This window comes from Mustela putorius, unplaced genomic scaffold (genome assembly GCF_011764305.1).
Source record: "Mustela putorius furo isolate JIRA1106 unplaced genomic scaffold, ASM1176430v1.1 tig00000129_pilon_pilon_pilon, whole genome shotgun sequence".
NCBI lineage: Eukaryota > Metazoa > Chordata > Mammalia > Carnivora > Mustelidae > Mustela > Mustela putorius.
In genome coordinates, this window is record NW_025421290.1 from 19996797 (window position 1) to 20014385 (window position 17589).

The 17589-nt window shown below is 35.7% G+C and overlaps 1 protein-coding gene and 1 long non-coding RNA gene across 13 annotated transcripts in view; one reads left to right on the forward strand and one right to left on the reverse strand.

Annotated features, from left to right (window-relative positions):
* GPHN (gephyrin) overlaps positions 1 to 17589 on the forward strand; it is a 639435-nt gene that overhangs the window by 491101 nt on the left and 130745 nt on the right. For 10 of the 12 annotated variants that reach the window (XM_013057196.2, XM_045070696.1, XM_004738961.2 and 7 more), the window contains one exon: positions 6602 to 6644. In XM_013057196.2, coding sequence (XP_012912650.1) covers positions 6602 to 6644 — 43 coding nt within the window. Of the gene's footprint in view, positions 1 to 4740; positions 4804 to 6601; positions 6645 to 17589 lie in introns of all 12 variants that reach the window. The other 2 variants (XM_045070686.1, XM_045070690.1) reach the window with 1 other exon arrangement.
* The window catches only part of LOC123389311, a 54886-nt gene that overhangs the window by 34986 nt on the left and 2311 nt on the right, over positions 1 to 17589 (reverse strand). The window lies entirely within an intron of this gene.

Consider the following 17589-nt stretch of genomic DNA (forward strand, 5'->3'; position numbering starts at 1 on the left):
TTCTTGATTGGATTATTTGTTCTTTGGGTGTTGAGTTTGCTAAGTTCTTTATAGATTCTGGACACTAGTCCTTTATCTGATATGTCGTTTGCAAATATCTTCTCCCATTCTGTCAGTTGTCTTTTGATTTTGTTAACTGTTTCCTTTGCTGTGCAAAAGCTTTTGATCTTGATGAAATCCCAATAGTTCATTTTTGCCCTTGCTTCCCTTGCCTTTTTGCGTTGTTCCTAGGAAGATGTTGCTGCGGCAGAGGTCGAAGAGGTTGCTGCCCGTGTTCTCCTCAAGGATTTTGATGGATTCCTTTCGTACATTGAGGTCCTTCATCCATTTTGAGTCTATTTTTGTGTGTGTGGGTGTAAGGAAATGGTCCAATTTCATTTTTCTGCATGTGGCTGTCCAATTTTCCCAGCACCATTTATTGAAAAGGCTGTCTTTTTTCCATTGGACATTCTTTCCTGCTTTGTCGAAGATTAGTTGACCATAGAGTTGAGGGTCTATTTCTGGGCTCTCTATTCTGTTCCATTGATCTATGTGTCTGTTTTTTGTGCCAGTACCATGCTGTCTTGATGATGACAGCTTTGTAATAGAGCCTGAAGTCCGGAATTGTGATGCCACCAACGTTGGCTTTCTTTTTCAATATCCCTTTGGCTATTCGAGGTCTTTTCTGGTTCCATATAAATTTTAGAATTATTTGTTCCATTTCTTTGAAAAAGATGGATGGTACTTTGATAGGAATTGCATTAAATGTGTAGATTGCTTTAGGTAGCATAGACATTTTCACAATATTTATTCTTCCAATCCAGGAGCATGGAACATTTTTCCATTTCTTTGTGTCTTCCTCAATTTCTTTCATGAGTACTTTATAGTTTTCTGAGTATAGATTCTGTGTCTCTTTGGTTAGGTTTATTCCTAGGTATCTTATGGTTTTGGATGCAATTGTAAATGGGATTGACTCCTTAATATCTCTTTCTTCTGTCTTGCTGTTGGTGTAGAGAAATGCAACTGATTTCTGTGCATTGATTTTATATCCTGACACTTTACTGAATTCCTGTATAAGTTCTAGCAGTTTTGGAGTGCAGTCTTTTGGGTTTTCCACATATAGTATCATATCATCTGCGAAGAGTGATAATTTGACTTCTTCTTTGCCGATTTGGATGCCTTTAATTTCCTTTTGTTGTCTGATTGCTGAGGCTAGGACCTCTAGTACGATAAGTAAACCTAGAACTCAATTGTGATGACGGTTGTGCAACCATGTGAATTTATTAAAAGTCACCAAACTATATTCTTAAGATGGGTGACTTTTGTAGTAGGTAAATTGTATTTCAATAAAGATATTTCAAGTTCAGAGAAAGAAGAAATTATTTCTGATTGAGGAACTTTGGGAATAGTTTTTGCAACTGGTATGGTGTAAGCTGGATCTTAAAGGACAAGTAGTATTTGAATCAGAAAATAAGCAAAGGATACCAGGTGAAACAGCTTGTCTAAGGTCTAAAACAGCTTCCTCAAGAGTAAAAGAAAAGTTCTATAGGAGCTAGTTCAGACTTTCCTACATGCCTTAGATTATGTGGCCTGCATTCCTACTGGTACATATGGCCATATGGCTATGACATTTCTAAAAAGTTTTGGTCAATCTGTCTTGAAAACCAGATAACTATACATGGATTTTCTTTCTTTCTTCGGGTCAAAAAGAAGAATCTGCTTACATTCTGAACTAATGTGGAAGTTACAATGAAGTAATGAAGTCACAACAAGAGTGTGTGATTACAGTTATTTTACAATTGTCAGTGCCTCCACTGATGATAGCGTGATCACAACTGACCTTTCTTTCTACCTTTAGAGCTTAAAATCTCTGATACACGTCTTTTCTCCCTTGAGCCCTTTAACAATCTTTATTTTCCCCTTGAGGAACTGAGATTAAAGGAGCACCTAGAGCCTAGAATAATAAAGACATGCTAAGGGAAATGTCAAGGTATTCTGGCCTACCAAGAATAGGATGAGGGAGAGAAAATCATAATATAAAAATCTCTAAAAAATTAAAAAATCTAGCTAAACTGCATTCTACGCATAAACCAAAAGATAAAATAGATGAAGTCAAATACCATCATGAATAATAGGAAAGCAAATTTGAAACTTTTTTCTAATGACCTGGAACAACTCATGTTAAAATAAGTTTTATTGAGAGTAGAGAAGAGTATATAGGAAACTTAGTTACAATTTCTAAATAGGTAGTCTTCTTTGTTGTTTTAAATGTAGCATTAAGATTAAATTTCCTTTCCAAACCATTGCCATAGAATTTCTCAAATTAGTAAGCATATATATAGAAGCTTAATTTCTAATGTGACACTGACAAGTACCATCAGGCTAAAAATAGGAGAGGGCTTTCTTCATGTCCATCAAAGATGACTTCCTTTCTTCCAGTTTGACCCTATCTGACCCAACTCCTGAGAATTATTTAGTATGAACCATATTGCATAGATTTATTCCTAATATTTGCAAGGAGAAAGAATACAAATTATCCTGGTGAGCAGCAAAATAGAGGCAGTTTTTATGAAACCTGAGTTGTGTTAACCTGTAATTAAATATAATCTCCATTTTAATATTTATACATTTTTATATTGTTATGAAACTATTCTTAACATGGGCTTTATTTTATTTGTTTCTCTCCTCCCTCACTTCTGCAAAAGGCAGAAGGGAAAGGATGTTTGTTATTCACACATTGTACCCCACTAACTGGTGTTATACAGCTGGCTTCCACTGGAGAGCCCCTGACATCGCAGGGAACGGTGATCAAAATTCCACACATTAGCTTCAAGCTGGGGGCTCGTAGCTATTGCAGCATTGAAGGGGGTCTTTTCCTGGCTTCTTTAAAATAAGCATGGTGATGGGATGGTTTAAGGGAAGAACACCTCTCAAATCACATGACTGCTGTGCTTCCGTGTGTCCTGCTTTCTTCATAACAGCTTGGCACTACATTTTTTCCCTGTATCTTAATGGGTTTGTGTGTGTACAAGTGGGAGGGGGTGGGGAGAGTTGTCAGTGGATGGTTATACATTATGCATGCATCTTTCAGTGTTAGAGTGATGTGCCTTCCCTTAAGTGTCACAGATTATAGTCACAGATTAAATACTCTGTGTTCCTGAGAGATTGGACTGTCTCTCTTACTGGTGTGAGATTCATGTGTTTTGATGTTTACACCCTCAGTTGTTCATGCTGCATTAAACATCAGTAGAAATGTTCTCCCGTAAGAGTTAGCTTTTCATGTTGGGCTGAAAAAGTCTTCATTTCTGTGTAGCAATTCATGTTATTATAACCTATGGCTTTCAATTGTACCTCCCATAATGAAGAGCTGACTTTAAACACTGTGCTATTCTTGTTATGACCTAAGCATAAGGTAAGTCACTTCTCTAACTGTATCTAAAGATTGTGGTTGTTTGTTAAAATTTTCTCAGCTTTGTTTAAAGCATTTTCACTTTTTTCCTTATCATTTATTACATGCTTTCCCCTCTTTTGTTTTCTGTTTCATGGCTTAAGATTTCTTTCTGGACAATGTGATCTTCAGCAAAAATTATATTACATATGTAAACACATGTTGAAATGAATTAAATGAATTATTTGATGTCTGAAAGCAGTCTTGATTAGTAAATGAATACCTATGTTTTCAGTAAGTCTCTTGTGTTTTTCATTTCCTCCATTGACTGTAATATAATAATGCTGTTTCTACACATGATTTTAGTTTAATTCCAGCTGAAAGGGGTATTGTTAATACCATAAAGTTAGATGTTAACTATAGTAAAATAACATAATCCAATAAAATAAATTAATAGATAATCCAGTACCATACCTTTCAATTTTAATCCCTGACAAATTTGGTATTAGGCCAAAATCTCAGTTTCATTTTGTTTTTCAGACTTCCCTTTGTTGTTTTTTTTTTTCATTGACTAAAAAGCGAGGGTTAGATTAAAAAAACAAAAAACAGTAAACTGTAAAACTTGGGATAGACCTCTGTTACCTTCTTTCTAGTCCCTGTGTGTGAGAACAAGAACAGTAATTGTTTCTTGACTTTATTCTTTCAAGTAAATCCCATTACATTGTGAGTTAGGTAAAATCTTCATATCGGGATTTTGTAAAGTTAGGTAAATATTATAAAGACCAGTTTCGTGGTACATGAGAGAGGGGCGCTGCTTGTGCATATATATTTTAAATGCATATTATATTTATAAAGTGCATATTATATTTTAAAATTATTTTCCTCGGTTTTTAATATATACTCAAGGTCACTAAAGTAAAGAAGTTCATGAAATCATTTAAGTGATTCCTTCAAATCTGGAATAAATAGCCAATGTAATATAAATGAGAAAATATCGGTTATACTGCTGTTGGCAATTTGTTCAGGAAACTGAATTGTTTTTTATCATTCAAATTTGTTTTCTAAAACCATGAAATATATAATTTTAAACTCAGGTGCCACAAAGCAAGATTTTGTGTTTATTAAATTCATGCTATGGACCAATTTTTTTTTTTTTTTAATTTTTAAGCCACCTAAGACAGGGTTTTTAAAATTGTTGTTTTGGTTTGGTTTGACTTTTTTTTTTTTTTTTTTTTGTAAAGCTAGCTAGTTTTTCACCACCATTTCCATTTAGATGTTATATAAATCTGTTGAAACATTTGATGAGACAATTTGAACTACTCATCTGAACTGCTCTGTTCATTATAAATCTCTTGTTTCTATCCACACACTAGCTCCACTCTAGATTGGAAGGGCTTAAAGATGAACTCTGGAGGAATAGAGGCTACGACTTAAGAGTAACTATTACTGATCAAAGGAGCTGCTTTCCATTCGCAAACATTGCTTTGCGCTATGGGTTTGGGCTCCTTCTGTTTCTACATCTTGTTGAAGACTTTCTTGACTTCCATTTGACTTCTTTGAACTCTGTTTTTGTCTTTCAGCATTTTCCCCTTTTTTTTTCCTTCTCTCTCCCAGATTTTTCTTATTCTGTTAGCTTTCTCTTGTGTTCCTTATACTTTTTAAAATGTAGTTTATCTCTTTATTAAGCTCGTCTATTAATTTGTCTATTAGTGTTTGTTTCTTTTCTCCTTTAAGGCTGTAGTGGTCTAGTTACACCTATTTTCATTCCATAGTATGAAAACTTGCTTGTTTATTTTGCAGCAAGTTCATTAGTGATCCTTACCCTCTTAGTATGAATTTTCAATAAGAAATAGCAGAACATTTTGTATATTCATAGTGTCCCCTTCTATAAGCCCAAACTTTCTTTTCTATTGTCTAGACTTACTTCCCCAAACTTCTCTTTCTTCTTTTTTTCTCACTCTCGTGTCTTCCTCCCTGTATTTTTGTTTCAAATAGTCATTAATTTCCTTTCCCATTTGGCCCAGAATTGTTTTTCAATAAAACTTCTGAGTGAAAGAATATAATATTATCTTTCAGATTAGCTTCTTCATTCTAGTATATTTAAAACTAAATAATCTGGGCCAAAAGAGAATAACTTTAACATCTGGAATTATTTTTCCCTTTTTTTTTTTTTTTTTTTTTGGTGTGGGTGTGTGTGTGTGTGTGTTTCTTGCGTGTATGTTTGTGATTTTTTTATTGTTTTTGTTTCTTTAAACGTTAACAATTGTTCTTTTCAGGGAAGGACAACCATAACCCACCCTAAGTTGCAACATTCCTTTCATAAGTTGTTTCATTACAATAGTAGCTTGTGTTAAGCAATAGAAATTAATTTGTTGTGTATATATATCCATTTGGGGCAAGCTGCTGTGGAGTGGGAAGAAGAGGTGTGCAGTTTAAGTACAATTTCCTCTGATATTAACAAATGTTAGTGCCATACAACATGGCTCTTGAATTCAACACTTATAACATTTAGAAGAATGTTCTGCTTTGACCTAAACTATAAACAAAGCCTAAGGGTTTCTGGTTGATAAACTCTGGATAAACACCTGAGAACTGGTAAATAAATGAACTCAATTTTATTTTCCAACAAAGTCATCTTTCATAGCCCATATTTTATTTATAACCAATTATTTTAATAACCAATTACTTTAGTTGGTTATATTTTAATTTGTTATTATTTTAATCAGTAAATAGCAAAGGTTATTGGACTCACATAAATATCATATATGAGCATTTCTCTGTTTTCCCCTTATCAGCATATATAATTAAAAATCACTACAATGGAGTATTTTATTATAACTTTATTATTTGAGCTGCATTATTAGTCTAGTGAAGAGCTATCATAGTGCCTTAAGATTAAGGGTCTGTATTCATAGCTGAATATGTGGTAACTTACTTTTTCCATACACTAATTTCGATGCACATCAGTAAAAAATTGCCTTTGGTTTTGCTTCTGTCCCATTTTTAATGTTGTACCCCAATTTTTTTCTAGAAGTCTACTCTTTCTTTACAGTAAGAAAAAAAACTTTTTTAAATATGGAACAAATGTAATATATTTTTACTAAGTTGTTATGATATCTGAGATATATTAAGCCTTTGCTCCTAAACCTCAGGAGCTTGCCCATTAAGTATGCATACATATCTGGCTCTCTGTGTTATGAGCCCTAAATTACTGAGTTTATGCTCTCTCTGCAGGTCCAATCCAGGTGCAGCAGCAAGGAGAACATTCTCAGAGCCAGTAAGTATGTCAACATTTCAGATGGACTACTGAATTAAGAATGTATAGTTCAACAAGAAAAAGAGCTAAAATATTTTGGTGAAAGAACAAAGAGCAATTGGGGACAGTTTATATAAAGAATATAAATGTTGGGGCACCTGGGTGGCTCAGTGGGCTAAAGCCTCTGCCTTCAGCTCAGGTCATGATCCCAGGGTCCTGGGATCAAGCCCCACATCGGGCTCTCTGCTCGGTAGGGAGCCCTCTTCCTCCCCTCTCTCTCTCTGCCTGCCTCTCTGGCCACTTATGATCTCTGTCTGTCAAATAAATAAAATCTTTTAAAAAAAAAAAAGAATATAAATGTTAGAGATTTCACCTCCTTTGGTTTTAGTATCAATATATTAGTGAATATTTCCCTCATTCCAGTTGTTCCTGGAAACTGACAACAGAATTTTGATAGCACTTCTCATTAGGGTAGTAATGAGTCCCTCAATGATTCTACAATGGGAACCCTCTTTAATTGCCCCACTGCCAAAAGTTATTTGAAAATAGACTTAATTGAAAATAATTATATAAATCTACTATAAGAATCTAACTTAAAAAAAAGTGACTCCCGAGAGGAGTCATAATCATTTTGTAAATGAATTCTTAAAAGATCCTACCTTTTTGGGACGCCTGGGTGGCTCAGTTGGTTAAGCAGCTGCCTTCGGCTCAGGTCATGATCCCAGCGTCCTGGGATCGAGTCCCACATCGGGCTCCTTGCTCCACGGGGAGCCTGCTTCTCCCTCTGACTCTGCCTTCCACTCTGTCTGCCTGTGCTCGCTTTCGCTCCCTCTCTCTCTGACAAATAAATAAATAAAATCTTTAAAAAAAAAAAAAAAAGATCCTACCTTCTTAAGCAGCATGTTTTAGAACATAGCTCCATGAACCAAGGATAAAGAAACCTTAATATTTTTGTTTGATCACTGATAACATTAACTTGAAGTCTTCTAACTTTGTGTATTACTCATTTTTCTATCCTATAAAAAGGAAATGTAAATAGCTTTTCCTTACCTGTATCCTTGAAATGATAAAACGTTGAAGGTTGTGCCTTAAAAGTTTTAGGATCCTAACAGAAAAGTAATATATAAATGCTAATAACTTAGTATTGTTTTCTGTCACTTAAAATTAATGATATCATCCTGTCTTCTCCCTGATCTTTATCAAGAGAAGTACGGGTGGACCATAACTAAATGGGTCTATTGGATACTTACACCACTGAGAATTTACTAGTAAACAGAATGATTTATATCTACAGTAGAATATCTGTATTATTTAACAATCACAAAAGTAATTGGAGAACTTCAAATATTTGTGTCTTATTTTCTTTACTGTAAATTTTTCCTATTTCTGTGTTGTGAATCTGTTATGTTAGCTTGAAACCCTTGAGTGAACTTTTAAAATGACATTTTGTGATGATTGCTGTATGATTTCCATTTGTTTTTGATCCTGAGATGATAGTGGATCATTGATAGTGATTATGATGATAGGAACAAAAATAATTTCTTACTGACAACAGATTCTTTGAATGCTCTTACACCTTTATCGTGGATCTTTGTGTTATTAGAATGGTCTTTCATTTCAGTTATGTTCTTACTGGCTTATAGACTATTAACCACTTTGAATGGACATTACAGTTGTCCAGATTTTCCTGATCATGTTTTCTTATGATGAAATAGTCACTTCATCATTTAGATCTATGTAGTCATTTAGATCCATGTAGAGAGCCCATCCAACATCATAACTGCTCTATAAGTTTAAGATCTTTCATCTCAACACCACTTTAGTAATTCATACACATGCCCCTAGGCACACCCAAGATTCTTTTATCACCATGAGCTGTTCTTTTTTTTTTTTAATTTTTTATTTTTTATAAACATATATTTTTATCCCCAGGGGTACAGGTCTGTGAATCACCAGGTTTACACACTTCACAGCACTCACCAAAGCACATACCCTCCCCAATGTCCATAATCCCACCCCCTTCTCCCAAACCCCCTCCCCCCAGCAATCCTCAGTTTGTTTTGTGAGATTAAGAGTCACTTATGGTTTGTCTCCCTCCCAATCCCATCTTGTTTCATTGATTCTTCTTCTACCCACTTAAGCCCCCATGTTGCATCACCACTTCCTCATATCAGGGAGATCATATGATAGTTGTCTTTCTCTGCTTGACTTATTTCGCTAAGCATGATACGCTCTAGTTCCATCCCCATGAGCTGTTCTACCTCTGAACTTCTCAACTTCAATCTTATTGCTTATTTAGTTGCTTTAATCACCCTTAGTTTCTTCCTTTGCTATGAACTAGTAATGTTGCAGTCCTGTAGATCCTATTAACAGTTCCTCATTCTCTCAGTACTGTGTTCTGCCTCTGTTCTTTTGGACCCTTTCCCCTATGCATCCATTCCCCTTGTTTTCCTAGAAAACTGTTTTTATTTTTCTTTTCAAACATGTTTTAAGATGCATAAGCAAATCCTGTAGAAGAGCCAAATAATACAGAAATATAGAGACTAAATATAAATTTGGTCTTTGTTGCCACAGACCTTTTGTTCTATGCATCTCTATTTTATACACGTATATATACATATACTGTCTTTATTTGTCTGTATATTTGTTTCAAGTTCTTATTTAAATTCTAGTTAAACATATTGGTTTCAGGAAAGAATTTAGTGCTTCATCACTTATGTATAACACCCAGTTCTCATCACAACAAGTGCCCTCCTTAATACCCATCACACATTTAAGCTGTACCCCCACCAAACTGCTCTCCATCAACCCTCAGTTTGCTTTCTCTACTTAGGAGTTTCTTATGGTTTGTCTCCCTCCTTCCTCTATGATCATCTGTGTAAGATCATATGATAATTGTCTTTCTCCAACTGACTTGTTTCACTTAGCATAATATACTCTAGCTACATCCATATCATTGCAAAGGCAAGATTTCATTCTTTTTGATGGCTGAATAATATTCCTCTGTGTGTGGGTGGGTGGGTGGGTGGATGTACGCACACACATGTGCATGTGTGTTCACCACATCTTCTTTATCCGTTCATTAGTCAATGGATATTTGGGTTCTTTCCATAATTTGGCTATTATAGATAATGTTGCTATAAACATCGGGAAGCATGTGTCCCTTTGAATTAGTATTTTTGTATCTTTTGATTAAATACCTAGTAAGGTAATTGCTGGATCATAAGGTGGTTCTATTTTTTTTATTTATTTATTTGAGAAAGAGAGACAGTGAGAGAGAGCATGAGTGAGGAGAAGGTCAGAGGGAGAAGCAGACTCCCCATGCAGCTGGGAGCCCGATGCGGGACTCGATCCCAGGACTCCGGACCTGAGCCGAAGGCAGTCGTCCAACCAACTGAGCCACCCAGGCGTCCCAAGGTGGTTTTATTTTTAACTTTTTGAGGAAACTCCATGCTCTTTTCTGGAGTGGCTGCACCAGTTTGTACTCCCACCAACAGTCGAAGAGGGTTCCCCTTTCTCCGTGTCCTCCCTGTTGTTTCTTTTGTTGGTCATTTTAGCCATTCCAACAGGTGTGAAGTGATATCTCAATAGTAGTTTTGATTTGTATTTCCATCATGATGAGTGATGTTGAGCTAGAAAATTCTTAGTTATCCTTTAAGACTCAGTTCAAGTGTGAGCTTCTCTGTGACATATTCTCTGAATTCCCTCTAGGCAAGGTAACTATAACTAATTCTTCTTGTATGCCTGTCCTGTCCCTTATACTTTAATCATTTTTTAGTTTATTTACTGAATGAAATAAACTATTTCATTTCTATTCTCAAGGAAAACATTTCCAACTTGTAGCCAAAAAATTGTGCAAACATGCCTCAGAGATATTGTAGATGTGGTCCCAGACTACCACAATAAAGTTAATATCACAATAAAGAGAATCAAATGTATTTTTTGTTTCCCATTGCATACAAAAGTTATATTTATACTATACTGTAGTATAGTAAGTACTTTATTGCTAAATTGCTAACCATCCTCTGAGCTTTCAGCAAGTTGTAATCACTGATCACAGGTTGCCATAACAAATGAAATAATGATGAAAAAGTTTGAAATAATTACCAAAATATAACACAGAGACATGAATTGAGCAAATGCTGTTGGAAAAAGTGGTGCCAATAGACTCACTTGAGGCAGAGGTGCTATATACTTTTAATTTGTTAAAAAGAAAAAATATATATCTGCAAAGCTTTATAAAGTGAAATGCAATAATACAAGGTATACCTGTAATCAACTTCTTTTTTAGCATATATAGAAATCTGTCAAAACAAAACATCAGTAGATCCTAGAGAAAGGAAAAGAAGGGGGTGGAAGGGATGGGGTGGCTGGGTGATGGACACTGGGGAGAGTGTGTGCTATGGTGAGGGCTGTGAATTGTGTGAGACTGATGAATAATAGACCTGTGCCCCTGAAACGAATAATACATTATATGTTAATAAAAAAAGAAAAGAATACACTTAACTTCTAAAATTCAGAACTTGGAATTCATCTAGAATTGTCCAAGGAGGAGTTAAGTAAGAGGTAACTTTCTTTTTGCTCCTCCAAAAATTATCAAAACTGTTGATACCTGTTGATATCAATACCTATTGATAATAAACCTGAGTTTATTCTTTCTGTGATTTTTTAGGGTTCCCAGTCCAATTCAAACTTAATGGGGGTGTCCCGCCACAGACAACACCCAAGTAATTCTCAGACACCAACAGAATATCCAAGAAGTCAACTCAATTCTGATACTATATACTCAGAAATAGCAGCAGAGTCAACAGGTTAAGGATTCAGTCCTACAAAACTGCCTTCCATAGTCCACTTCAGATGCCAGTCACAAGCCCCAGGCTGTTACTTATGCCTCTGACCAACCAGCTACTGGTTAGAAGTTCCAGTAACCTCCTCCTTAGGTTCTATTAATCTTCTAGGGTGGCTTACAGAACTCAGGGAACACTTTCATTTGCCAGTTTATTAAAAGTTGTGATAAAGGATACAAATCAATAGCCAGATGAAGAGAAACCATAGGGCAGGTCCTGGAACAAAGGAGCTTCTGCCCTTCTGGAGCTTGAGCCTGGCTCAGCAGCATGTGGAAGCATCCTGATTCTCCAAGCGTGGAAGCTCTCCTTAAAAGAAGGGCCAAAAAGTTCTTCTTGGGTTTTTAGTAGAGACTTTGTTACATTGTCATGACTGACTAAGTCATTGGCAACTGGCTAATTCAACCTGCAATCCCTCTCCCTCCCCAGAGGTTGGGGAGTGGGTCTGAAAGTTCCAACCCTCTAATCACATGGTTGATCCTCTTGGAAATCAGTCCCCTGCCCTTGGGTGGGGTCCAAAAGTCACCAATCATTAATAATAAGAAATAATAAGGTACTCTTTTCATCTTAAGGCTCTGAGATACATTTAGGAACTGAGGATGAAGACCAAATATATCTCAGAAATATATTTTATCTGAATGACCAAATATATATTTCTTATAAATTTTTATATCACATATGGTATGAGAAAATAGCACTATGATAAAGTTAATAGTCTCAACTAAAACTTCCTCAGAAAAGGAAAGGCAAACTCAGGATATTTATGAGATTTTGAAATTTACTTCCTTGAGATAAAACATATTTTTAGTAATGAACTTCTATACAAAAGTGTAACTTAAGAAACTTTATTCTCTTTATGAGTTAAAACAGTTTAAGTAGACAAACGGAATCAGGCTTAGAGCTCACTCCGTCTTTAGAACATAAAAAGTTACCCACATATTGAATAAGAGTAGAATCCTGGGGAAATATAGTCCTTTAGGTCCTAATTGAGGACTTGTGAACAGTAGGAGAGTGTTTCAGGAAACCCCTGGAACTTAACAGTCCAGGTATATTGTTGGCTTTCTTAGGAGAAGGCATATACTGACTATTTTCACCTAAAGGGTCATTAAAGAAAATACAGCATAAATCCACACCACCAAATATGCAGCCTCAAGAGGCAGTGAAGGTAAAAGAAGTTTGGGGATTAGTACTATATGAAAGTGGGATATGATTGTTCTATTATAGGCCTGATGTACTGAACAAATCTATATCTCTACCCACTGGGCATTTTGATTGGGAGGATAGAAGTGTTACAAGAATAAGTACAACGTGGAGTGGTTGGGTTGCCCAGTTTTCTGGGCATTCAACTCTTGATTTCAGCTCAGTTCCTGATCTCAGCATCGTGGGATCTTGCCCCGCATTGGGCTCTGCACTCAGTGCAGAATCTGCTTGGGGTTCTCTCTCCCTCTCCCTCTGCCCCTCCTGTTCATACTCTCTTTCTTGCATGTGTGCTCTTTCTCTCTCTTTCAAATCTAAAAAAGAAAAAACAAGTACATTTCACCTAATAGTTTTAGTGTTTCTTTAGCTTCTGGTTTAAGAGAGTATTTTTTATCCTAGGTGAAATTAAGTATAACTGCACAAATTTGGGTTATAGCATAAATACATGGAAGAAGTAGGAACATGGTCTGGGAGGGACACATTTAGATTTAGACAAGACAAACTTGAGAACCTGTGAATAGACCAGCCAAGAGTGTTGCTTGGGCACCTCATGCATCAGGCTCCCCAACCTAAGGGCTGGGTTATCACACTACAGACTAACATATTTATAGTTCCAGAACATGGAAAGGCTTGAAAGAGAGCTTTCTCCAATAGCCAGACTGTCACTAACAAAACAAGAAGAAGGAAAATTCTCAGATGTGGACCCAGGGCAAAGTTTATCAGAAAGACACCACTTTAAGATGAAAGCTGACCCTCTCAATTCCTGAGGCCAGTTTGCAAAATAGATTCATTGGGGTCTATGTCCATCTTTTCCACATGAATTGTCCCTTTACAGAGGTTTAACAAAAACAAACAAACAAAATAACAAGTATAGACAAGACAGATAGTAGTGTTGTTGGGAATAAGACACATTTCCACCAAGGATAAAAGCTTTTTCATGTCTGATCCAATTATCAAAGAGGTCCTTAAAAAAAAAAAAAAAAAGTTCAAGCTAATATGAGACTTTCTTACTTCATTGTAGTAATTAGGGTCACTCCCATTCCCCAAAGTAGGAGGCTCAAGGGGCCTCAGAGAAACTTCCTGTTATCAAATCAAGGGTCGGGCTTTGTTGAGGTTAGTTTTGACTGGGTCTCCCTATGGCCTCTATGATTGTTGAATGCTGACTCTCCACAAATAAGTTTTCATAGTAAGGGAGAGTTCTGCCTTAACAGAATCTTGGTAGCATTTCAGTGTGCGTTTAACATTGAGGTGTTTATGATATTTGGAAGCTAGGTTTAAGTTGAGTTTTTCACCATGGCAGTTTGATTAGAATTGGGTAAAATCATGAATAAATAGTTTAGGATTGGTGCACGTAGCCAGGCAAGGTGTGTGTGTGTGTGTGTGTGTGTGTGTGTGTGTGTGTGTGTTTTATTTTGGCCTTATTTTACAGAATAACATTTGCATATATGCAAAATCAATTAAAACCCAAGCAGAGCTCAAGTTGAACAAAGGGCCAGCGCTATCCTGCAGGGATCCCCAGAAATAAAGATTGTTATTTGAACATATTCAATTCAAATTGTTATTTGAACACATTGATTTTTGGTAGCTCATTTAGCTGCAGTCTTCAGGCATCAGCATGCATGCCCAGAAAGTATAAAAAGATTGTGTTAACACCAACGTAAACAACAAGGCAGAGATAAGGAGCTATATTTTTCAAAGAAACAAGTCATTCCAAATCTAAAATGACTAAAGCAATACATTTCACTTCATTCTTACTCAAATTCCACTGGAGTCAGATATAATGTATCATCTTCTATTCTAAGAATGAAGTCTTCAGGTAATGTTTTAGATGCTATCTAAACTAACTGTCCTTAGGAATACAGGGTATATAATTTCTCTAATTAATAGGTTTCTCTGGTTTCTGAAACATAAAAGAATTACTGTGGCTGTCAGAGTCACAATAATTCAGTAAACACAAAGCCAGACATCAGTGTCCTTTCTTTCAATCTTTTTTAACTGAGGTGAAGTTCACACAAAATAAAGCAGTTTTAAAGTAAATAATTCAGTGATATTTAGTACATTTACATTGTTGTGCAACCACCACCTCTGTTGAGTTCCAAAACATTTTCATCACCCGAAAAGGAAATCCCATACCCATTAAGTACTTACTCTCCACTCTCCACTACCACCAGCTTCCAGCAACTACCAGTCTGTTTTCTTTCTCTAAAGATTTGGGATTTTTTAAATAAATGGAATCACACAATTCTATATAAATATAATACGTGGTGACTTTGTCTTGCTGCTTTTGTTTAGCTCCATGTTGTAACATGTATCAGTACTTAATTTCTTCTTGTGGCTGCATAATATTCTATTATGTATTTATACCACATTTTATTCATGCATTGGTCAGTTGATGGACATTTGGATGTTTTACCTTTTGGCTATTGTGAATAGTGCTGCTTTGAACATGCCTCTACATGTATTTGTTTGAGTACCTGTTTTCAGTTCTGTTGGGTATTTACCTAGAAGATAGAATTGCTGGTCATGTGGTAATTCTATGTTCAGCTTTCTAAAGAACTGCCAAACTATTTTCCACAGTGGCTAAACCATTCTACATTCTCAACAGCAGTATCCAAACATCCTTTTTCCACATCTTTGCCCAAATGAGGACTTTCTTAAATTTTTCTTACAACCATTCAAGTAGAAGGGAAGTATTATCTCATTGTGGTTTTGATTTTCATTTCCCTAATGAGTAATGATGTGAAGCATCTTTTCATATGCTTTTTGGCCGTTTGTATATCTTTGCCCAATTTCTAATTGGTTGGTTTGTCTTTTGCTATTGATTGTAGAAGTTCTTCATATATTCTGGGTACTAGACCCTCATCAGATATATTATTTGCAAATATTTTCTTCCATTGTCTAGGTTGTCTTTTCACTTTCTTGATAATGTCCTTTGTACAAAAGTTTTTAATTTTAATTAAGTTCAGTTTATCTAAGTTTTCTTTTGTTGCTTATGCTTTTTGTATCCTATCTGAGAAATCATTGCCAAATCCAAGGTCATGATGCTTTACTACTATGTTTTCTTTTAAGAGTTATATGGTTTTAACCATCCTATTTAGGTTATTGAATCATTTTGAGTTAATTTTTTGTATATAGTGTGAGGTCAAGATCCAGCTTCATTCTTTCACATGTAGTTATTCAGTTGTCCCAGGGCCATTTATTGAAATGACTATTCCTTCCCCGTTGATTGGTATTGGCACCCATGTCAAAAATAAATTTACCATGGCTATAATGATTCATTTCTGGACTCTCAATTCTATTCCATTTATCTGTATTTCTGTCCTCACACTAGTACTGTACTGTTTTAATTACTGTAGTTTTGTAGTAACTTTTGAAATTGGTAAGTGAGAGTCCTCCAACTTTGTACTTTTTCAGTATTATTTTAACTCTTAGAGGCCATTCCATATGAATTTGAGAATAGGCTTTAACATTTCTGGAGGGAAAAAAAGAAAAGAAAAAAGCCATCAGGATTTTGATAGGTATAACCATGAATCTATAGATTGCTTTGAGTAGTACTGCCATCTTAACAATATTAAGTCTTCCAGTCTGTCTTCCTTTAGATGTTAATATGAGCTCACATTTATATTTTGGGTATTTGTACATTTTCACAATGAAGTAGGCTATGCCATGTATCTGGTAGCGATTCCAGATATTTACAAAGTAACTAATCACACAGTATCTGTATATTTCATCTCTGAAGGAATTTTTATTACACAGATGTCTTTTGCATTTTCTTCCTTCAGAAGTGAAACGAGCATATTAGTGTCAAACTTGAAACTACTCTGATTTGCTGTGCCAGACACCAGGTACCCCCCACCTCACAGCTGCCCTTCCTCCCACTTCTCTAGCCAGGCCCCACGGCCAGGCAGTCCAGGCCACTTGCCAGCCTGGCAGTAGGCCACAGTGAAAAGTGTGGATACCAGGCCCTGTGCCCACAACATGCCTCACTCCCTGAGAAAGACCTCTGTACCACACAGCATTCAAGCCACCTCTAATGCAAGGATTTGAGGGTGAGGGTTTAAAAATAACATCTTTGATGTTATTTAAGAGTTAATGGGTCTTTCAGGAAGTTCCTAGAATTAATAATAAAAGTTTTTGCAAATTTTATCTTCCCAGGCAATACTTTTCTGAATTAATAAAGTCGTGTTGATAAAGACATAGAACAGTAAAGTCATTTCAGTGTAATAGCCAACAGTAGTTATCTAGGCAGAAATATTCCTGGAATGCAAAATAATTTGCACCCTAACTTGGTGCCTAAAAGAAGGCATCCTTCTTCATTTAAGTATGCATAAAATTGTTTGCCAATTTCTGCAGATTCTTATTTGAACAAATTATATAGTAAGTAAAATAGAGGTTTCAGGTTTGGGGTTATATAAAAACAGAATTGACTTTCTCCTTTGAATGAATTAAGAGATTTTACTACTTTAGCAGCAAGAAACTAGAATAATGATTCAGCTGAGACACTATTCAAGTAAGAGATTTCCCATGGCTGGATTTCAAAACTGACTCAGCATTGCTTTCCTTTTCAAACCACTCTTTTTCCAGATTGTTTTGCCAGTTCTCAAAGCATAGCACATTTATTCTAGGTCTCTAATGAACTTTTAATTTTAAAATAATTTTATCTTAAGGACATGTTTACTTGAAAACATTACTATTTTATTGGGGACACTCATTATGTAATAGAACAGGGTTCAGTGGGATGTAGATGAAATAAATATTCATTAAAATTCTTATCAGAACTGTTTTTTTTTTTAAGATTCTATTTATTTACTCATGAGAGGCAAAGGGAGAAGCAAGCTCCCCACTGATCAAGAAGCCAGATGTAGGACTTGATCCCAGGACCTTGGGATCATGACCTGAGCTGAAGATAGATGTTTAACTGACTG